We start from the raw sequence: 24,910 nt of genomic DNA, 5'->3' as shown, positions 1-24,910 counted from the left end.
AAGCGCGCACAGCCATAACGGCAAATTGTTGCGCTCCTCAGTCCGGCTTTACCCCTGCGCTCACTGCTATTTGGCCTAGCCAGCTGTATCAAACGTAAAAAATAAATACATTTTTATATAAATCCGACCCGCTGACCATTTATTGCCGTGACGCTTTTATGCCTACCCACTCATAATGCCAGCAACAACAGCAGTACACATGTGCAACCACACATACATACATACATACATACATACATTGACATGTACGAAATATGCTGCTAAAAATAATTGCTTTTCCACGTGCGACATGACCCAGGATAGCTGTGACTACACACATATATATGCATATAAATACATGTATGTGTGTGTGCGTGTGTCCCACCATTGGCGTGCATTTATTTTTAACCTCCACTTTGGGGTCTAGGCTTTTTATAGCCACATTGGTACACTGCATTTCATTGCAATTGTGTGGGTATATATGTACATATATGTATGTATGTATGTATATACCATATGTACGATTTATATATACATATAAAAGTATGTACAAATATACATACAAATTGTGAAAAGCAAGAAATTAATAGCGTTTTTGCTGACGTGAAACAAAAACGTTGCTGAAGTTATTAAAGTAATTATAGCTTCTGACTTCACGGCGTGAGCTTAATTTGCGAAAAAGCTCAAGAAGCTCTTGCCAGTTATAATTATGTAAACTTTGTTTGGATATAGAAAAATTGGCAATAAAATAGTTACAGAGCAATGTTTGCCAATAAAGTAGTCAAAAAATGCCAGCTAAGGAAGAGACGGCGTAAAAATGTGTTCCATACACAGTAGCAGTAGTACCAAAAAAAGTACTAAAACTCTTTTTTTCTAGCAAAAAAAAAAATACTAAAACACTTTTAATCTACCAAAAAAAAGTACTGACAATCATAATATGAATTTTTAAAATAGTGCCAAAGGATAACAAAACTTATCTAAAAAAAAAAAAAAAAAAAAATCAAAAAATGCCCAAAACTTATCTAAGATTTTTAAAAATTTAGGACAATAAAGAATGAAGCGATTTGTACTAAAAAAATTTAAAAACTTTCATAATAAAACAGTGCTCGAAAATTATTTAAATTTCGCCATAATTTAGCACAAAAAAGTATCAGAAAATACTGTACTAAACATTTTAAGAAATTTGTACTAAAAAAGTACTACCAGATAGACGTATAAATTGGTATGGAAGAAGTAGAAAAATGTTTTCCTACCAGAAAAGTACTAAAAATCTCTTTTCTACAAAAAAAAAATTAAAATTAAAAAAAATGCTAAAACAGTGCTCGAAAATTATTGGAACTACTACAGAATTTTGCACAAAAAAGTATCAGAAATAATTGTACTAAAAATTTTAAGATATTTGTACTAAAAAGTACTACCAGATAGACGTATAAATTGGTATGGAAAAGGTAGAAAAAATATCTTTCTACCAGAAAAGTACTAGAAATCTCTTTTCTACCAAAAATATTAAAATTAAAAAACAAATGCTAAAGAATTTTCCAAAATTAAAAAAAAAAAATTAGTACAATAAAGTATGAAAAATTTTGAAGCGAATTGTACTAAAAAAAAATTTAAAAACTTTCATAATAAAACAGTGCTCGAAAATTTTTTAAATTTCTACATAATTTAGCACAAAAAAGTATCAAATATTTTGTATTAAAAAATACTAAAAATTCGAAAAAAATACTAGCGTACCAAAAAAAGTGTTAGAAATAATTGTACTATTTTTTTATTTATCAAGTTTTTTTTTTTAATTTGTACTAAAGACACTAAAAGTGTAAACAAAAAAATTAAAATAAATAAGAGCATTAAAACTTTCTGAAAAATTTAGTACCACAAAAAACCAAAACGCTGTTTTACTAAAATAAATTTTGATGCTAGTAAAAAGTACTAAAAAATTTACACTTTAGAAGTGCGAAAGTCGAAAATATAATTATAATAAACAAAAATAGCAACCGGAGAGAGTTCTTAAAAAAAGCTACTAAAAACTGAAAAAAACTGCTGCAGTACTTCTTTATACGCTCAAAAACATTAGTACTAAAATGTGAAACATAGTTTAAGTACGTTAATTAAATGTTCAACAAACGGCAGATTCGTGGTTTCGAAATCTGGAAAATTAAAAATTATACCATATCTAACAAAATATTTAGTACACGGTATTTTTAGTACAATCATCTTTATTTAGTTTTGGCTGCGAGAACACTTGAGACGGAATATTCAAAACACAGAAAGCTGAAAAATGTAAAATTTTGTAAAAAAAAAAAAATATTTCTAAATTTTAATTTTTAGTACACAAGATTTTTAGTACCAGCATAGAAAAAAATGCTTTATCTATTTAGAAAATTTATGTGGGAATATTTGACACCTAAAAATATGAAAGTTTTGAAAATTATGAGAAAAATTTAAAGAAATAATTATTTTTAGTACACAAAATTTTTAGTACCATAAAAAATGTCGCTATGCTCTAGAAATTAAATAGGATAAAAAGGAATATTCAAAACATAAAATGTCGAACATTATGTAATTTTGTTAAAGAAAATATTTGCTAATAAAAATTTTTAGTACACAAGATTTTTAGTACAATCTTGAAAAAAATTCATGAAACTTTTAGAAAAAATATGAAAGTTAAAAAAAAAAAAAATTATATGATATATAGGCACACTTGAGTAAGATTAAAAAATATAAAATTATAAAAGATTGAACGGATTTTTTTACGACAAAATTTATTGAGAAAAAGCAAAATTTTCAATATTTTTATGTTTTATTGCTACAAAATTTCAAAGGCAGCGACAAAACTTAGCCTAACTCCACTAAAACGAGCACTTTTGCCACAAAATCGCTGGCTTACAGTTAAGCAACGCTTACAGCTAAATTAAACGCCAAAAATCAAAACAACGGCGCCTTTTAGCGTAAATCTGCGTACAATGCAGATCCTGGAAAAATCCGTAGCACACGTCTGCAAGTAAAAAAGTAATAGTGAACGGAACAAAGCACTTTGCCATTCGCATGCTAATAAATAAGTGCCATAAGCCAATCTGCGTCGCGTAGCGCAAAGGAGCGAAAATATGGGGGAGTGTGTGTGAGAAGGCACTGAAGGCTGTATTTGAGTATGGCGGCACTTTGACTGGCTTAAAAGGCGGCTAGCTCTTAAAGTGAGTGTATGTATATGTATATTATATGACTCGCTACTTCGCTGAAACACTGCTTTTAGGCGCACAAGTCTGTGACTATCTACTCTTAGTAAAGTTTATGTGTGCTTAAGCACGAGTATGACTGTGTGTGTGAAGTGCTTTTTTCTACTGCCGCCGGCCGCAAAACCGACTGTTGCTTTATGGTATATTTGACTTTCCGATCTCGTACGCTTCGCTTGCTTGATTCACGCTATTCTTCTCTATTTATTTCCATTTTTTCTATGGCGCTTTCGTTTGCTTCGCTGCCTGACTTTGATTTGCGTTCATTGTCCTGTGCAGTCGGCATATTTTTTCGGGTGTTGCGCTGGGATTTCGTTTATGCGGCTGCCCTTTAAAAATCATGTTGCAAGGACATTACAATTCGGATTTTTATTATTGTTTTTATGCTGCTTTTCAACTTTGATCGTTATGGTTTTTACTATTTGAGGACTGAGAACATACATGTGTATATGCAAAGCCTAAGTCATAGGAATTTTGTCTGTCTGGGATAAACAGAGAAACCAAGATGAAAGAAAAGCAAACTTTGCACCGCTGATGTGCTTTTTAAGAGCGCTTGCCTTACGCGCAAGAATTCAAAGCACCAAATACCTTTGAGTGTCTATAAAATTGTGGTTTAGCCAGAAAATACTGTGGTTTGACTAAGCCAATAACGTTATTGCCTGTTTATATATAAATATACATACATATGCATATAGAAAAATATATTTTCAGCGATAATGAAATTTTGCTCCATAATGGCTGGGGAAGAAAGTCAATAAATGCAAATGTTCTGTCAATGAGACGATACTACAAAAATTTTTAACACATGCAGTACTAAAAAATTGTATTAACAACTGTCAACGAAAAAAAATTGAAAATTGCTTTAAAATAAGTTTTTTCATATCATAGCCTATTCAAAATCAACTAAAATAAAAAAGTACTAAAAATGTACTAAATTTTTAGAACAAAAATTCTTGTATACTAAACGTAAGGTTTCTTTCTTGGGCGCTCATCAAATTTCATAAGAATTAGTACTAAAAATGTACTAAAACTTTGGTACAAAAGGTACTTGTGTACTAAAAGTTTGCAATATTATTTTTTTCTTAAACGCCCATCAAAATTCTTACAATTAAAGTAAGTACTAAAAATGTACTAAAGTTTTAGTATTAAAATTCTTTCCTACTAAGAGTATGCGCTAACATTTTTTTCTTGAAGGGACATCGATTTTCGTACATAAGTAAGTTGTACTAAAGTTTTCATCAACTGTAGTACCAAAAGTATGTACCAAAAATTTGTTTAATATGCTTCAAATTTGATACAAAAAGAGGTACAAAATATTTACAATACAAACAATTTTGTATCAGTTTTCTGCTCAAAGTAAGCAAAAGTACTAAAAATTTCAATTTATTTAAAAAAAATAAATAAAATTTTCATATTTTCAATATATTCTTCTTAATTGTAGTATTAAGAATATACCACCAGTAGAAGTTCTGTAAAATTTCGTACAAAAAATTGTTTGTGAGGAAATCAGTAGTACTAAAATTTCTGTACTATAAAACGTATGCCCAAAATTATTTTTATGTGCATAAAAATTATGGCAAGTAATTTTGAAGGAATTTAAATTAAAAAAATTGAAATTGTGGTGCAAATATAAATATCCTCCACAAAATTATTATTTTTTTACCAAATTAGTTAGGGTATACTTGAGTATACAAGATTGAGTACTAAAAATATATTAATTACTTAAATAAGGTACTAAAATTTAATATGTGATAAAAACTATTACTAAGAATATGGTACTAAGGATATAGTACTAAAATTTAGATCACAAATTGTTTGCTAAAAATTTGTACTAAAAACATTGTACTAAATTATGACTTTATGCCACTAAAATTTTTAGCAAAATTTATTGCTTAAATTATGCAGGTACTCAAAATATGGTACTAAGGTATAGTATTGAAATTTAGTACCAAAATTTTTTTTTTTAAACTTGGTACTATAAATTTTTTTGTTCTAAATTATTGCGTAAAGTACTAAAATTTAATAGTAAAATATGTACACAAGTACTCAGAATATGGTACTAAAATATAGCACTAAATTTAGTACCAACAATTTTTTCTCAAAAATTTGTACTAAAGACATTTTACTAAATTATAGCATAAAGTACTCAAATTCATTACCAAAATATATTGCTAGAATAATGCAGCTATGCAGTATGGTACAAAAATATAGCACTAAATTTAGTACCAAAAATTTTTTCCCAAAATTTGTTTCCAAAATTTGTACTAAAAAAATTTTTATAAATTATCGCATAAAGTACTAAAAAATTTTCACATTTTTAGAAAGATATACAAACAGGTACTAAAATATAGCACTAAAATTTAGTACCAACAATTTTTTAATAAAATTTGTAGGAAAAAAAATACTAAAAATTAGTAGTAAAAATAACGCTGAAAGCAAGCTAATGCAAAGCATTTGATACTAAAAATATGCTGATAAACTTTAGCTCTGAAAATATAATGCTAAAATTGACGAAAGAGATACTGCCATTGGTACAATCATTTAGTACTAAAATATAGTACAAAAAATGTAGTACTAAATTGTCGCTGTAAAATATAGTTTACAAATTAAGCAGCTGTTAAGGAATTAGTACTAAAGTTTGGTACCAAAAATTTTGTACTAAAATTTTAATTACTAAAAATATGGTGCTAACAATATGCAATAGTACTAAAAATATTCTACCAATATTTAATGCTGAAAATGTATTACTAAAAATATTCTACTAAAAAATTGTGTGTCAAAAATATAGTACTAAAAATATTGTAATAAAAATATTCTACTAAAATTGCTGAAAATATAGTATTACAAAATATGACAAAAAAATTGTACTTAAAACCGAAAATAAATAATTTTTTTTATTTCAAAAAGTTTGCAAACTACTTTTCTTTGATTTAAGAATTAAGTTCTAAAAATAATTATTTGTTTAAAATTACCTTGTGGTAACGGTAAAAAAATAAAATTTTGAGATATAATTTCTTTCTATTTTTTCATTGCTTTTAATTTAATTTTTTTTATATTTTTTATTAAATATTATTATTTTATTTTATTTTATTATTTTTTTTAATTCATTTAGTTTTTTATTTAATTTTAATTATTTTATTTTTTTATTTAATTTTAATTTTTTATTATTTTATTTAGATTTAATTTTTTATTTTTTATATAATTTTAATTTTTTTATTTTTTTTTTTAATGTTTATTTTCATTTTAAGTTTTAGAAGAGATATTCGAAATATCCACTCAACAAGTGGTAAAGCATCTTTAGTTTGGAGTTGTTAGAAACAAAAAAAAATGGTATTAAAAATTCTCTGTACAATATAAAAATCAATTTTGTCAAAGCTTTGCATTATCGGCCTGCATAAAAAATATTATTTTTTGTAAATACAAATGTATATGTATAAACACATCATTATTTCTATGCTTTCCTATTAAAACAAAATTATTTTTCTCACTTTACAAGCAACTGAACTGTCAGCAGCAACTGTGGTGCTACACTGCGTATACGCAACCTTATGACTTGCTCACAGTGTTTTACAGCGCTCAACTTTACAGTTTGCAGGCTGACACATGAGTGGCGTGTAATCAATGCAAATTTATGTTAAACATATACACATCTATGTATATATTTATATATAATATGTCTGTATATGTACATATATACATACACATGTATGTATATGTTCATGTGTATGCAAGTAATGATATTGTGTAGATGCCAGCGCCACTCGAAGCTAAAAGTCAAAGTATTTGAATATGACAAAGCTGGCAGCGGTTTTAGTGTGTCAACTACTTTGGTGCAATAACCTGTCAATGCAGAATTTTATTTCTTATTTTTGTATTTATTTTTCTCATTTGGCTCTTTGAGCACTTTAGTGGTATATATGTATATGTGAATGAGTTTAATACTTAAGGTGCCTGTAAAGTAAGGCAGTGAGAGAAAGTGAATGCAAAAGGTGAAAGGGAGCTGGCGAACTTGACTGCATTAACACACTCACACACACGTGCTTTGTTTAGGCGTCGCCGCTGAGTAATGGACATACATACATGCACACATATTCATTTGCTCTTATAACAATATATATATGTGTGTACATCAAGCTGAAAAGTTATATACTTAGCACACATTCATATGGTTTGTATGCTTTCTAGCGCAAGCAAGTCATATATGGTTTGTCGCTTAGTTTACTTTATCCTGTGTGCACTTTTCGCCTTTGTGGCTTTGGAAGGTGTGTGTGTGTGTATTTATAATGCACTTTGCGACGTTCATTTGAGTATTTATATACAAATATATGGTGCACACACATGCAGGTACTTGACTTTTAAATTTTACAATTGACATGCTTTGAGCGACAATAAAGCCAAAAATGCTTTCACTGAGTGACACAGTGTGCAAACGCTTATTATTTGGTTTTAGTGTTGAAAAAATAGCGCTGGAAAAGCAATTTGCTGAAATACACTACAGGGGAAAATAAATTGACGGAGCATTTAAAGCGATAACTACGGTTCTAATGAAGCCGTCATTTAATGCCTTTCACAAATATAAAAAAATCGACAACAGAACGGTCGGTCTGTATGGCAGCTATATTCTAAAGTAATCCGAAATTTCGAGAAGATATCTCGTTAAATAAAAAAGTTTTTTGCTGTAGCGATCTGTCATGCGCGGTTCCGAGAAATTAGCATATTATTAACAAGTATTTATTGAAAAACTTTCAAAGTTAAATATTTTTGAATATAAAAGTAAGGTGACAAATATCATTCCAGCTCAAATGCTTATTCAAAATGTAACAAGTATATTTTATACTTTTCGTGCTTAAAATAAGCTAAACCTCAACAAACTCAGTCAGCTTCAACTTAAAGCTCAATAAATTCTGGGAATATCTCCATCAACGCCATAATTTTCGAATTCATTTTGCGGCCACGAACAGAGTTTGATGGAAGAAGCTGTGCCGAGTATATTTTACAACAACAACAATGGCATACAACAAAAATGATACATACAAACAAGCTTACAAAATATTATACACACGTACATACAAATACATATGTATGTATGTATGTGGCCACGAGTGTAAATTAGCCGAGGGAAGAACACAGACAAGAACACAATCCTCAAATAATACCTCTGAAATTTCGGTTACAGCTAGCTCTGTGCAAAACAATATACATACATACGTACGTTTGTATGTATAAGTGTGCGCGCAAAGTGTATGGCAAAGCATACAAATACTTGCTTGTGCGACTTAAATATTCATACGAAGTAAGGGCAGTGCTTGTACCAACTTGTAACTATACATATGTATGTGTGTGTGTGTGAGTATTGGTGTGGATTTTGGGTTAATTAATATCCGTCGCGTAGTGATTAAATACTCTGATGACGGTTACTAAGCCAACCAAGGCTGCTGAAATGTTGCAACAACACTAACAACAACAGCGTGAATTTAGAAAATAGTGTGGCAACCTTTGATGGCGCACATAAGTAATAACAATGTGGCAAACCAGCAGTCGCGTGGTGTGGCGCAATGAGTTTTGTGTGAGCCAGCACAACTGTTTGAGAGGAAACCAAGTTTTTAGCATACTTTAAGGCGTTGGAGATACTTTAGAGCAAATATTAGCTATGAAATGTAAGTTTTTGAATTGAATTAAATTGAATTGGAAATATTTTTAAAAGAAAATTGCATCTTAAGAGCAAAAAATATATTTTTGGAAAAATTTGATTATTTCCAAAAATAAAAAAATCATTTATATTTTATTAATATTTCTTTCTACAAAAAATGTCGTGTGAATTGAAATTTTTGAACAAAAAAACATTTTCGAAAAATAAATTTAAATATAAAAAAGAATTTTTGGAATTGAAATTTTTGAACAAAACATATTTTTCGAAACTTATTTATTTCTGTAAAAAACAAACAAAGCAGGCACATACATATGTAAGTATCTTTAGCATAATTTAAGGAGATTTGGAGATTTGTTAAACAAATATTAGTTTTAAAATATATGTTTTTAAATTGAACTGAACTGAATTGGAAATAATTTAAAAAGAATTTTTCATTTTTAGAGCAAAATAATATTTTTGGAAAAATTTATTTATTTTTACAATAAAAATTATTTTGTCCTCAAACAATTTTTTAAATTATTTATTTTTTGCAAGAAAAAAATATGGAATTAGAATTTTTGAACAAGCACATTTTTTGAAATGATGATGAGCCCAATTTTTTTATTGCAAACTTTTTAAATTGTAAGTAAAAGCAATTTTAAAAAAAAAAAAATTGTGCAATTTTAAAAACTTAAATTTACATATTTTTTAACTTAACTGCTACAGTGAAGTGAATTTAGCGATAATTTTTTTAAATGAAAATAAGCTTAATTTTCAACTAAAACTTTTTTCCTCAAAAAAATTTACAAAATTCAAACATTAGTTTTTGAAAGTATTATGAAGATTTGGTATCTTTAAAAAATTTTTTTTAAACAAAAATTTTTATTAAAAAAAATATAGCAAAAATAAATAATATTTTTTATGAAATTATTAATTGATTAATTTCGTTTAATTTTCATTAAAAAAATTGTGGGAAAATTTTTAAAATTCAAAATAGTCTCGAAAATTGCAAAAAGGCTGAAAGGAAAATTACAAAGTTATAAAGCTCTACCGATGGTTTTTATCTTTTCTAAATATTTTATAGAATTATTTAGTTTATTTTTCAATTATTTTTTAATTGTTTTTAAATTTTTAAGTTTTTTTTTATTATATTTAAATTTTTTTTTTATTTTTTTTTTTAATTTTTTTTTTAATGTTTTTACATTTTTTTTAAATGTTTTTTTAAATTTCTTTTAAATCTTTTTAAGAACAATGTATTTAGCAAAAGTAAAGAAATAGTTCGAAAATGTTATAAAAGCTTCACTGTTTTATTATTTTTTTTTGTATTTATTATTTCGTAACGTTTTGTTAACATATTTTTAAGAAACCAAAATGTTTTAAAAAAATTTTAAAAAAACTTTTGAAACTAGCACATTAAATTACACACTTTTGAAGGCAATTTTTAAATTTAAAAAATTCAAATATTTATGAAAAACAAAAATATGTTTATTAAGGAGACAAACATTTTTTGGTATTAAAAATTAGAAATATAAGAAAAAAATTAAAAGAAAAATTAGAAAAATTTAAAAAAAAATTAGGAAAATTAAATAAAAATAGAAAAATTAAAAATATTAAAAAAAAATAAAAAAAATTAAAAAATTAAAAAAAATCAAAAATTTGGAGGGAAAATAAAAACTAAAAAATTAGAAAAAACTTGTCAAAATTAAATTAAGAAAAAAATGTATGCTCAATTTAAGTTATGCCAGAAAAAATACTAATTTTTAACAAGAAAAATTTAGTTCCTGCATTTGCAGAAAACCATCTCATATTTCATCACCCTATATATGCTAAAATTGCAAGATTTTTCACACACACTCGCTTGAATTCAAGCGCGAAGTCGAGAAAGAAAACAGAAAATTCGCCTTAAGGCCACTTAACGTTACTCGCATTAGCTCTTGAGTTGATTTCTTAAGATACTTATGCCCGCGGCTCTGCACAGCTGCCTGCCACGGCAGTGGTAATGCCACGTTTTACGGCTTTGTGCCATGGCAATGCCACTGGCGCTTGTACGCTTCGGTAGTGAACCTGTTTTCTTATGTGGTAATTATTTAGAATCATTAGTTAATAACTTACGAGTAAGTAGAAGGCGTGCGCGAGTGTGGGTTGGCGGCTGAAGTGAAATGTTAGTATTAGATAGCGCTAATTTATCTGGCACTAGCAGGTGATGACGTGGATTATGAGAAGCAAAGAAAGATATACATACAACAACACAGATTTATATATGTACATACAAATGTATATATTTATAAATCCATACGAGTATAAAGAGGCAGATAGAGAGCTAATGAATTTCTGTGATTTTCCCGCTTGTTTTTTGGCATATATTGAATTTTTAAGCAAACAGCACACACTGGCTCACGCCACATACACTCTACAGCCAACAAATTTACTTAATTTATTTTCCATTCCCCAACTGACTGCACACGACTCAGCCGCTGGCAGCCTGTGGGGCAGCAACCGGCAAACGGTCGTGTCAAAATTCCATTTAACCCAGTTGTGTGATGAGAAAAAAAACATTTTTTGCCAAAATATCACACGCACACACTTATATGTACATGTGAGCGCGCAAAAATGTGCAAAATGCAAATACATGCAGAAAGAAATATATGAATTGCGCGTAATATGCATTGCATATGGCAACTCCACGATTTGTATATCACAGTAACAATTTTAATAAACACACGCACACATATACATATATGCCCACTATCTGCTGTGGTTGCTGTGAGTGCAGCGTTGGTGCTGCTATCTACAATTTACCTGCCCGGCGGCTGAACACTTAATTAAATGTTACACATACCGCGCGTAGCCCAACTAGAAGGCCGTGTGCTGCGTTTCTATGCGCATATATGCGTGGCTGTGCCAGCATGAGCGCACCGCAGTCATAGATATGCATTTGTTTTGATATTTTTTCGCAGACAGTCAACACCTCTACGTGGTAACGCGTGCTTGCAATGCATATTTTTGGCTTATGGAGCGCAATTGTGTGCACCATATATGTACATACATATATTTATATGCAAAGAAATATAGTTTTTGTGCAGTTTTCTGTGTGCTGCTTTAAAAGGTTCCGCTTGGCAGCGGTTCACCGACTTTCGCGGCGGTTTTTGGCATTGAAAAACGCCTTCTCACACTTTTGTTGCATACTTTTAGGCTGGTTTGAATATTTTTTAGCATACATTTAGGCTGTAGTTGGCGAGCATTTCATATTTGCATGCATGTTACCATTGCCCACATGGCAGCGTATAACTTAACCGTTTAAAATTGACCGCCTGCTGCTTTTGACGACTGTCAAGCTCAACACTCACATCACTCATACGCCCTGCACGACCTACCACATAGTAACACAGCAAATAAGCAGCGAAATACGCAAGTTATATGAAAAAAGATAAAATATAACTGAATAACAAAAAAAAAAAAAAAAAAAAAAAAAAAATAAAAAAAGAAAAAAAAAAAAAACAACTAAAACAAAAACTAGTAACAACCAAAACAAAGCAAACAAAAAAGTGTTACAACAGAAACAAAAAAAACCTGAAAACATATATAACAAATTGTTAGTCAATTATAAGGTTTTACTTCGTAAATAACACTTGATTAAAAACCAATTTGCAGGAAGCCAATGAAGGGCAACAACGGCTGCTGGAAATAAGTGTATGCGTGTGGGTGTTAGCATACAGACACTATATTAAGGGTATATATAGTACATTGCCAGGCAATAAACAAAAGCAACAACAAAGATACAGAAACAAAAAAAAAACGTTAACTTCGTTTGCACCGAAGATAGAATACCCTTCACAAATAAAAATTAACTTCATTTTAAGCGGTCAGCTTGTATGGCAACTATATGCTATACTAGACCGATCAGAGAAATTTATTTGCAGATTTTACCGTTGCCTTAGGTCATAATTTACGTCAAGTTTTGTGAAGATATCTAGTTAAATAAAAAAGTTCCCCATACAAGAACTTTATTTTGAGCAGTCAGTTTGTATGACAGCTATATGCTATAGTACACCGATCTGAACCATTTCTTCGGAGATTTTGCTGTTGCCTTAGGCAATAATTAATGTAAAGTTTTGGGTAGTAAATCGCGTCAAATAAAAAAGTTTTCCATACAAGAACTTGATTTTGATGGTGCAGTTTGTTTGGCAGCTATATGCTATAGTGGTACGATCTGAAGAATTTCTTCGGAGATTGCACTGCGGACTTGGTCAATAATTCGTGCAAAATTTTGTGCAGATATATCGTTAAATAAAAAAGTTCCCCACACAAGAACTTGATTCGGTTCTTCAGTTTGTATGGCATCTAAAACTTATAATGCTCCGTTAGGTCTAATAAATGAGCAGCTGCTTGAGAAGAAAAGGACGTGTGTTGCATTTCAGAGCGATATCTTGAAAATTGTGGAACTATTTCACATATACTTGTGTGTATACAGACAGACAAACGGATAACGATTGTATGGCTAAATCGACTGAGCTCATCACGCCGATATGTTATATATATTTTTTAAAGGGTCTCCGACATTTCCTTCGGGGTGTTATGAAGGTCATGACAAACTTAATATTTCCAACTCAGGGTATAAAGAATTTCAAAAAGGCAAATTAAAAAGAAAAATAAGACAAAAATAAATAAAAAGGAAGACAATAAAACATAAACCTAAACAAAAAACATTTATTGCCAGCAAACGAAAGAAAACACAAAAAAAAAAACAAAACAACAAACAAAAACAAAAACAGAATGAAATTAAAAACATTGTAGAAATTTTAATGCCAACCAAACTTCTGCCGGAAAACAATGTGATGTGGGTCAGTTTGAGCCAAAGTAATTAAAACTTTTATGCATACCGAACGCGTACAAGTTTGTGTGCAAATATATGTATGTGAGTGTGTGTGTGTGTTTGGGCACATTTACATTGTATTATTTGTATTTGTATTAATGTCGACAATTTGTTCTGCCATTTACAACATAACTGGGACCTCTTATTAGATATTACGGCGCATAAATAGCAGGGAATCAATTCTGTTTGCAATGAAATGACATTAATACGAAAATAATTGATTTTTGCTGCACTTGGCAGGCAATATTTACAGCTTAAGAGCACAAAAAATAATTATTTCAAGTTAAGAAAAATGTTTTTTTTCTATATTTTTGGAGAAAACGTAATTGTAAAAAGATTTTTAGTAATTGACTTCGCCAAAAGTAAAAGGATTTTTTTTTTAATTATTTTCTGTTAACAAAAAAAAAATAAATTTCTTCACCGGCATATGGTAGCATCACCTTCTTCAGCTGTCTGGCGCGTTATATATGTTTCTTTTGTCCACGCCCGCAAGATGGGGCTGACAGATCGAGAAGACTGCAGTAAAGGAAGCGTAGATCAGGGCACCAGGGCAACAATGGAGCATCTTCTGTGCACTTTTGCCGCATTGGCAAGACTACGCTTTAAGCTTCTGCGGTCTCCACAGTATGATACACTGGATAGTGAGGCCGCAAAGTCAGAGTCTCTTAAAATTCGCGTCAAGCTCAGGCATTCTAAATGATGACTACTACTCTTGGACTTAGCAAGTGAACTCCATCTGGTATCACAAAGAACCAAACTGGTCTATGCGTGGCTTATTGGCTATCCTAACCTTTATCCAGAATATCAGAACTTTTACACGTATGACAGTTTTATTAAGTGTTTAGGATCGAATGCTACACTTTGTGAAGACAGTCTTTTTACGACATTATTTTGCTTAGAAGTGGAACTTTTCTAGCTGCATGTGCCTTCAAATGCTTCTCAATTAAGCTATTTCGTATTGTCCGACTGAATCCTGATGCCTGCAAGTTATTCTTGAGGTCTTTTGACGAAAAATGAGTATATTTTGATGTACGAATCAAAAGATTATTGAACTTTGGGGATGTGGATGTGTGTGGTTTCCCCCTACTTTTTTAACAGAGCAGTGCATCAATGCAGCAATTTTCCTTATTTTTTTTCTACGTTTTATGCATATAATTTTCGTATAAAATTAAGAGGTTACATGGGTTTACGGTTTTCAAAAATTCGATTTTTTTTATAGTCTCATTAACACCTCTAGAATATTGTCCTACATTTTCAAGTTGATCCGATTAATAGTTTTGGAGATATAGCCTTAAGAATTTGTGCGCTCGAGGCTAGCTATTTAATTTTAAAGATAAAAATTGGGGGAGGTATATGTCATTTTTACAGCGCTCCCTATTGGAAATTACAGAAAGAACTGAAAGCTTCCTTGATTATCTACGATAGAGCCAATTTCCGACAGAAAATTCTAATGTTCTGATGATACGATACTTAAAAGATAGAAAATGGAGATATCACTACAACTTCTTTCGTGCGCCGTCTATTCAAAAACAAAAAAAAAAAACAAAAAATTAAGTGATCGTCTTTTGCAATAAAAATTATTTATTAGAGCTCCTTAAACTATGCTATAAGTCAGAAGATGATATTCGAGTATTTATTATATACATACATACATACATATATCCTGATTTTGTACGGCAGGTACAAAGGGTTAGTTCGAAACCAGCTGCAAACGGCTGTTGATTTTTTATAAGAAACGTTTAAATGTCAAAAAACTATATTGAAAGTCTTAACATTCTTCATAGCACCAATTTTTCATTAAAAAAAATTAGCCAAAAAAGCAATTTTTTAGGCATGAATCAACCATAACAAGCTGGATAAAAAATTTTTATGAAAAATGCAAAATAAGTACTCCAATAGTTGGTCTTACGCACCTTCAAGAAGGTTAAATATACATACATATGTATACAAATCTGTAGCATGCTTTTAAGGGTAAGTTGTTCGAAACTCTAAGTATTAAATTTTTTTTACCCATACTTCGTTCTTCCATAGCGGAAAATTCTCTTGACTATTAGTATAGCAGAAGTATAACGAGAGAAAAGCATTTTAAGGTCTTTACATGGCAATAAAATTGAGAAAATAAAATCTTTAAACTAATACGAGACTTTCAATTAAAGTTCATTTTCAAATCAAAAATTACTACAATTCAATAAACTTAAAAAGTCTACGCGCCTAAAAGCAACACTTGCACACAAACAAACATTCTATTTGAAATGTTTCACGCATGTGGAATGCACGAAAACATTTTCTCGAAATTCCATTTGATTTTTGATATCGATTCTTACGCTCGACTTCCGTTTTGTAGCGTGTAATTTTAAATTTATGATCTTTTTCAATTACAGAGAAATACGTGAGGGCATCATACGTTGCATACTGGCCACGGATATGGCGCGCCACAATGAAATACTAACACAGTTCAAAGAGATTACACCCATATTCGATTACACAAATCGCGCACACATCAATTTGGTGAGTAGATAGGCAATTATATCGAAATGTAGCATTTTGTGAATAAAAAAAGTTTTAGATTTAAAACTGCAGAATTTCATGGAATTTCAACTCCATTTTAAAGCATTTACAATTTAATAAAGAATTTAATGCATTTGTAGCATACTTTTCGGAGTTTTTTTTCATAAAGAAAGTATTTTTCTTAATAAAAATGAATTTATTTTACGTTCAGGTATTAGTATTAGTGAAAGAATACAAAGAAAATAATTTATAATATTTAATTTCAAGCAATTCTTGAAAAACAAAAATTAAAAATGTTTAGCATACTTTTTAGCTGGAAAACATTGAAATTAAAAGCGCTATTAAAAGTATGCTTATGCATATGTGTATATGGTACATAAAACTCTTTTATTCAAATACGTACCCACATTTATGCTTCTAGCATTTGAGTTCTTTGATATTCAAAAGCAAAAAAAAAAAACATTTAAAAGATAGTCATAACTATTAATTTAAAAAAGTCATAAAAATTAATTTTTAAAATGAAGTTTGAAGCAATTCTTGAAAGAAACCTTGAAAAAAATAAAAATAAACTTAGCATACTTTTTAGCTGCAAAACACTGAATTAAAAGCGCTCCGAAAAGTATGCTTTTATATATCAACTTTCTGTCATTTTAACCCTCCACTCTCTTCTGTAGCTCTGCATGGTGCTCATCAAGGTGGCCGACATCTCCAATGAGGCGCGTCCGATGGATGTCGCCGAACCCTGGCTTGATCGTCTATTACAGGAATTTTTCGCACAAAGCGCTGCTGAGAAATCTGAAGGACTTCCCGTTACACCCTTCATGGATCCGGATAAAGTTAGTAAACCAGGTTCACAGGTGCGTTTCATCGGTTTGGTGCTACTACCGCTCTTCGAAGCATTGGGCGACTTAGTGCCTGAAGTGATTGAACTCATCATTATACCCGTGCGCATAGCGCTCGACTACTATAGGTGAGTAAGCGTTACGTATAGCTGCAAAGCCTCGTCTAATACACCGTTTTTTCTCTTTGCAGACGCTTAAATGACGCGCAGAATAAATCGCGCAAATCTGTTGCCGACACCGCCTCAATGGTCGCATCGGACAATACTAGTGCCGCCTCGGATGGTGGCGGCAGCACGACTGCTGTATGTACAAGTGGTGGGCATGCAAACAGTCCAGCTGCTGGCACTAATGGACAAATAACCGGCACCAGCACCGCCTCTACGGGCACTACAACCACCGGTGCGGGCGGTGGTAGTGGCAGCGGCGGCGGTGGCGGCTCGGGCAGTGGTGGCACCAACTCTGGCGGCAGTATTTCACCACAAATGCCACGCTCACAATCGGGCATTAGTGTGAAGTCCCGCCGGAGTATACCATCACAGAAATCGGCATCACGCACCTCGGTCGATGAGCCGCAATGCTTGGCAGCCGAATTACACGATCTGCCCGAGGGTAGTGAGAGTGGTGATTCCGAGACGGCAACCGAAGTGGATGTAAGTAGTTATTCGGTATGATGGGCTCAATAAATTAATACTATATTGGTGTAAATGTTATGCATTTTCATCTTATGTGGGCGCAAGGGGGGCGCACCTGAGCTCGCTAGGGTCTCTAAAGAAAAAAAATTTTCGTTTCTTGGTTAAAGAGCTTTCAAATTATTGAGATTTAATATTGTTCCGTACAATGAAGTCTTTTAAAGCCTTCGACTATAGAAACCCTGAAGGAAATTTAAATGATTCACTGAGGAGTGTTGGAGCCGACAGCACCCAAAGGTTCAAAAAAAAATAGTAATAAACAATACGTTTTTTGAACGACTAGTTTTCTGATTATTGAAGTTAAATCTTCTCCTATCCATACAAGTATTTTAAAGCTAATGTCTATGGAGATAGTGGAAGGAGAATGAGTGCCAATAAATTCTATAAAAATCGGGGTTATGTGTTTATGTGTAATTAAAGGCCTTAAATTGAGTCTATGGCACATTTTAGTCGAGAAATGTCCTTCAGAAAAGTAGCTTCAAAATCCTGGTATTAATTTTAGGCAATTCTAAAAAAATTTTGACCAGACCGTCTTTAGGGTTTGTACATATTTCAGACTCAAATACCCAAACGCTGTTGTAAAGAGAGCTTCCCATACCTTCCTCTTGTCCATTCTCCGTCTTTTTTATTAAAAAAAAAACTCAAATCAAAAAGCTCATGTGCCTACTGAAGGCGTGCAAATGCCTTCCCTTTAAAATTCAACATTGGGAGTTGCTTCATTTTAAATTTTCTGCTATTTAAGCTACCCACATTAAACACGAACCAGCATTTGAAAGCAGTGTAGAGCGAAATACTACCACAAAAGCAAAACAAATAATATACGAACTTATTTATTACTTATTTCCATGTATATTGCCTACTTATGGGCGCCGAGCAGCCACGTACAAAACTTCATCTTTATGACAATTTTCCTGGCATTATATACATTTACATACAACATAGCACTGTGTACAAACAATAACAATAAGAAGCCTACGAAGCGCGAAAAAATATGGCAGGACCGCGCGCGCTAATCCTTTTTGAGCCGTCGGCGTGACGCTTGTAAATACTTACAACTTACAGCTTTTTATTTTAATTTACACTGATTAAGCGCAGACAAGCATAGCAGCACGCGGTGCGCACTGTATGATTGGCTGAATGACGAGTTTTACTCGGTAGTGACTTGGTGAGAGCAAGACGCGAACGAGCGCGGGCGAAGAGCACACAGCAAGAGAGCGCCCGTAATGTATGTTTGTGTGCATTAGGGCGTGAGATAAATACCGTTGCATATTTTTATGTAACAGCGTAATTAATTCTTGTTGTTATTGTTGCGTGTATTGTGTTCGCAGCCCTGTTGTATGCTACACTTTTTGCGCCTTATAAATTATAATGTATATTTTTGCCTTTGTTTTTGTTTTTGTTGCGGTTTTAATTTTTATGACAATCCCTTTTCCAATAAAAGCCGCGCAAGAGCACAACAATAGCAACTAGCACGGCAAGTTTTACAATTATTGCGGTTGCGGCGCGCACAAAAGTATGCTACACTTGAAGCAACAACAGCGCTAAACTGCTGCAAAGCCAGCAAAAGTACTTCCTGTGCTTAGTTGTTGATTATTTTTCGTTTTGCTGTACGCTGTATAATTAAAAATGATTGCATAATTTCGGGGGTCACTTAAGTCGCTTTAGAGCGCTTAATTTAAGCATTATGACAGCTAAAATTAAGGACCTGGCCGTCGTGTGCAACAAATTCTGTAATTGTAAACCGTTAAGTTAGTGTTGCAGCATAAAAGTATGCTTTAATTTTGTCGTTCTCGCCTACTTTAAAGCGGTAAGCATAATTTGTGTGGCATAATGGTAGGCGCGTAAATGGGTTTTGGAAATAATTAGCTGTTGTATGGTGTAAGTGTTACACAAAAATAAGGAGAGTGCGTGAAATACAACACGCAGCGCTCATAATGGCCTAAAAGTATGCTACTTATTTCGAAACTCTCTTATTGCAACTCATTATTTCTAAAAATTTATTTTGCGGGTTACATAAACTTTTAAGAAACGCTCATAAGATATTATACAATAATGAACGGGAAAATCTTATACCGTTATCAAAACTGACGACCTGTAAACGACCTCAAAAAAGGCTTCAAAAATATTGATATATGTTCACTCTTTAGAATTAATTACAGCCCTTTCCACAACAAACCCTCATCACAACTCATCCCAACTCCTCTTGCAGGTCGCCGAGAAGACTTCCAAATTCAAAGTGGACACTGAAGGTAGCAGCAACCGTTCGAAATCTTCGCATTCTACATCGCGTAAGTCATCACGCGAGAAACGCCCCTCCATGATCGGCGAGATGTGCAGTAGCGGCGGTGGTCAACGCATACGCAACTCATACGGCAACATACACGGCTATCACACCAATCGCTGTCACTTCAGTTCTAATCGCGCGGTCAGTCTGGACCAGTATAGCACCAATAATCGACGACTCTCGGATGGCCTACAGCAAGTCATCTCCGACAGTAATGTCTTCTATAATCGTCAAAACCGTGGCAGTCTCGAAGCGACCGCCAGCCGTCTGGGCGACGATCTGAATATGAATGCCGCAGGCGTCGCTGGCGGCATCGCCGGTGTTACGCAGTCTTCCACGCAGCCACTCAATCCGAACAATGTGCCAAATGTGGAGTGCAGCGCCGGCATGGCGGCACATGTCAGCAGCGCGTGCACCAGTCAGTCTTGCCAGCATCAACATTTGCACCATACACATCACATCAGCCAGCATCAACAGCAGCTACACCAGCAGCAAATGCAGCAACAGCTACAGCACTTACAGTCATCGTCGAATGGCAATCTCTCACCCACCCAGTTGCTGCAACCGAAACTACAGCAACACTGTTGTGCTGCCGCGGCCGCCGCTGCAGCTGCTGCCGCCGCGGCTGGCAACACGTCCAACGGTCTAGGCGGCAATGGCATTGGCGGCGCCACCGTTTCCAAGTCTACCTGGAAGACACGTCTCAAACAGTTTTCCGACTACTTTGGCTTTTCATTCGACAAGGGCGGCAAGCGTTTCGGCAGCACACGCAGTTCACCGTGCCCGGCGCGCAACAATAACGGCACAGGTCTAACCGGTGTCAATCAAACTATTGATCCGCTGCTCGGCGGCAGTGGCAGTGGCGGCAAGCCGCAGAGCATTTGCTGCACCATCTCGAATAACCTGCAGTCCCCTAGTCTGCGTCACAAATCACTGGTCGCGGGCGCCGGTCTGCCCACCCACTCCGAGCTGGTGAATGCCGGCCGCCTGCGCGCCTACAGCTTAGACGTGCCCTGCAGTCACACCAGCAATCCGCGCTACAGCAGCAGCAGTGGTGGCGGCGGCGATAGTAGTCGCAAGTCATCGCGTCATGATGGCGGCACCACCGGCACCGGCGACGACAACAACAGCAACAATACGCTACATAGCAGCGGTGGCGGTGGCAGTGAAATGCCCACTTGTCTACCGCCGCCCATACGCATCGGCAGCGTTGATGCCAGCGACACAATATTGATAACGACCGGCTTGCCGCGCGTCATAACGCCCGCTCAGCTGGGCGAGACCGAACCGAGTTTGAGCATTGACTTGGGTATGGCTAGTGGGTCCTCATATGAGCCGCCGAAAATTTGACAACGGGGTAGCTCGGAGACGACAACGAACTCGCTCTCGAATAACGGCGCATTTGCAGCGCTGCTCCAGCAACAGCAACAGCTGCAGAAGGAGGCGGCATCGTTGCGGCACAGCTCCAGCTGTAATATGTCCTCGATGTCGTTGACCGTTTGGTCGGCGCTGGGGCAACGGCTTAGCGCCTTGGTGTGTCATTGCTGCGAACGAAAGTTACCCGAACCGGAGAATGTCTGAAGCGCAGAGTAGGGTGCGAGTAGGGGAGAGGGAAAATCGAACTAAGTTAATGTAGAAAAATTGGCTAAAAGAAAAATTGCAGGAACAAGCAAAACATTTACAGTAAATGGGGTGCTGTTGTGGCAACAATGTTGCTAGCTGGTTTTCAAGTGGTTTAGAAGAATGAGAAAACTGATAATTGCTTGATAAAATGTTGCTAGCAAGAATTTTTTTATGATTTTTATTTATTCATAATTAAAAGCTTTTTTTTTTTGATTTTTCATAATTAAAATTTGTTCTTTTTGAAAAACCAAAAAAAAATGTATTTCGAAATATTTGAAAAAACGTTTGGGAAAAAAATATCTAAAACAAATTTGTTTCATAGCTATGAGAACATATTAAAATTTTAGGTTTTTCAAAATTAAAAAAAAAAAACTTTCGGTTTTTCAAAAAAAAAAATTTTGAAATATTTTAGAAAAAATGTATAGACAAAAACCTGTCTGGAACAATTTTATTTGCTATCTATGAGTACACATTTAAATTTTGAGCTTTTCGTAATCAAGAAAAACTTTTGGTTTTTCAAAAAAAAAATTTTTAATTTCGAAATATAATATGAAAAAATTTGTAGATAAAAAACAATGTCTGGAACAACCTTATTTGATATCTTTGAGCACATATTTAAAAAAAAACTTTAAATTATTCAGTTTGGAAATTTAAGTGGAGATTTTAGATCAAATGTTGCTAGCAACATGTTGCAGTTAGTTATTTTTTAATTTAAAACAGATTTAGACACAAAAATTACTGTTTAGAAGGCTGCCTGTGTATATTTGCCTATAATAAAGAGGCGAAAGAATTTTTGAAAAATTTTGGGAAATATTGCTGATAAAATTTTTAAAGAAAATAAGTTGCGAGAAAAAAATATTTTGCTGAAAACAGACTTTGAAAAAAAGGTATAGCTATAACACTGACTCCTAAAAAAATAAATTATACAATTTTTATAAGAAAACACGGTATAAAGCTGAGGAAAACTAAGTCATCAGAAGGTTTTAGTAAGCGATGTTTTTTTACTTAGTGTCGCAAATATGGAAAACAATTCTTTAAAGCAAAAATATATTTTTGGTGCCCAAATTTTAGAAAAAAATTTAATTTGTGTGGAAATTAGTAAGTTCTTAATTTTTGTTTTTTAATTTAACAAATTTTTTCAAAAATAACAAGAAAACCATTAATACATGCCTATAAACGCACCTTCATTAGAGCGGGTTGATTTACAGGGAACCAAAAAACCGAAAATGCGCATATCCGAGAAATGTTCTGCGCATAGTTCCGCACAACTGTGTCTTAGCAACTATAGTTCTAAAAGCGACATCCGAATGAAATTGAATAGGTTTGTATATATTGCTATACTCTTGATCGGACAACTATATCACATGTCTCCCATACAACCGATTATTCAGATTTTTTAAGCTCCGCCTTAAAAATCGCTGGTTCGAAAACGGTTTTAGCCACCTAGTTTCTTGGGCAAAATTCTTCAGCGTGATATTCTTAGAAAATTTACAGCATACGTGATTTTATAGAAAAAAAATTCAACCCGCTCTAACCTATGGTACAGCTATGTTCAAACCATGCACTCGTCTTGTGCTTCTTATTGCCGTAAACACAGTCAAATAAATTTAGGTTTTTATACATAAATAACATCATAATTGTAAAAAAAAATATCAATAATTTTTAATACTTTTTTCTATTAACAAGCGGTGCCTAAATATATTATGTTTATTGTTAATGAGCCAATAAATTAATTTAAAATTTAAAAATTTGTTAATAAATAAATTTTAGTTTTAAAAAATTATTAACAAAAAATATAATTTATAAATTTCTATTACTGCAAATATTATTACAAAATGAATTTAATTATTTAAAATTTTTATTTGTAAATATAAAATACCTAAATATTATCAATGTGTATTTTTTAATAGTCAATATTTTGTTTATAAATGGAACGTCATGCCAATAATTATAAGTAGCCCCGTAAATAATTAAAATTTTTATTAAAACGATTAATAATTTACAAAAATATTTTATAAAAATTAAACAATAAATTGAATAATAACGTTAAATACATGTTAAAAACAATAAAAATATAACTAAATAATTAAACAATAATAAAATAAAAATGATTAGTGACGGAAACGAAAGTAAAAAATTCAAAAAATAAATAAAAAAAAAAAAATAAATGAACAAAAAAAAAATTATGTAATTGAACAAAAATGAATTAAAAATAAAAATGAAAATAATTGGTGTCAAAAATTAAACAAAAAATGCATTTCAAGAATTTATAATTAGCAAATTTTATCTATAAACGATAGGAAAAATGGGTTTTTATAAATGAAAAAAAATTCAAACTTAAACAAGTAATTACAAACCTTTGAAATAATTAAAAACAAAAATTAAAAAATATACAAAATTAATTAAAAAACAAAAAAAATTAAATAATAAACTAAAACAATAACAATACTTTAATAAATATCATAAAATTTTAATATTATAATTAATAAAAAATCTAGATTTGTAAAAAATACGCCTTAATTGTTTGTCAATAAATGTGAAATTTAAAACTATAACTGTAATATTTTTAAGGATTTGAATTTTCTTGACCAAAAATTTATTCAAAACTTAATTTAATAATTCATAATTTTAAAACAGTTTTTAAACCACAAAACAAATTTTTTTTAAATTATTTGAATGTAAATTATATAACAAAATAATTTAATAAAAAAAATTATTTTATTATGCATATAACTGCTTTAAATAAAAAAAAATCATAATAAAAAATAAAAATTCATTTCATTAAATTCATTTAAAATCATAATTTTAAAAGGTTTTTAAACTACAAAATCAAATGTTTTAAAATTAATTGTATTTAAATTTTATAATAAAAAAATTTTAATTAAAAAATAATTTTAATATACATATAAAATGTTTAAATGACAAAAAAAAATTAATAAAAACTAAAAATGAAAAATTAATTTAATTTTTGTTTTATAAATAGTATAAATTAAAAAAAATTAATAATTTGAAAATTAAATAAAATCAAATAAGTTTTTTTTTTTAATTTTTAATTATAAAATTATACAAATAATTAATTTAATTATTTTAAAAATAAATTTAATTTTTTTATTTTGATTATTTAAAATTAAAAATCAATATTAAAAATAATTTTAATTCTTTTATTACTTCAAGTTATGATATTTTTTAAACTAGCCCGATATTTTAGTGGAAGCATAGCAAAATACAGCAACAACAATAAGTTATAAACCAG

General features: G+C 31.8%; 1 protein-coding gene and 1 long non-coding RNA gene across 4 annotated transcripts in view; one reads left to right on the top strand and one right to left on the bottom strand.

Moving 5' to 3' along the window:
* Positions 1-22,950, top strand: part of LOC126758197 (high affinity cGMP-specific 3',5'-cyclic phosphodiesterase 9A) — a 210,456-nt gene extending 187,506 nt beyond the window's left edge. For all 3 annotated transcript variants that reach the window (XM_050472315.1, XM_050472314.1, XM_050472313.1), the window contains exons 8-11: positions 16,093-16,219; positions 16,894-17,189; positions 17,252-17,711; positions 19,960-22,950. In XM_050472315.1, the coding sequence (XP_050328272.1) occupies positions 16,093-16,219; positions 16,894-17,189; positions 17,252-17,711; positions 19,960-21,384 (2,308 nt within the window). In that variant the 3' untranslated portion in view covers positions 21,385-22,950. The remainder of the gene's footprint in view (positions 1-16,092; positions 16,220-16,893; positions 17,190-17,251; positions 17,712-19,959) is intronic.
* The window catches only part of LOC126758223 (uncharacterized), a 196,122-nt gene that overhangs the window by 7,737 nt on the left and 163,475 nt on the right, over positions 1-24,910 (bottom strand). The window lies entirely within an intron of this gene.

Source organism: Bactrocera neohumeralis, chromosome 5 (genome assembly GCF_024586455.1).
Source record: "Bactrocera neohumeralis isolate Rockhampton chromosome 5, APGP_CSIRO_Bneo_wtdbg2-racon-allhic-juicebox.fasta_v2, whole genome shotgun sequence".
Taxonomy (NCBI): domain Eukaryota; kingdom Metazoa; phylum Arthropoda; class Insecta; order Diptera; family Tephritidae; genus Bactrocera; species Bactrocera neohumeralis.
Note: the sequence above shows the minus strand (reverse complement) of the source record. Positions and strands in the feature narration are given on the sequence as shown.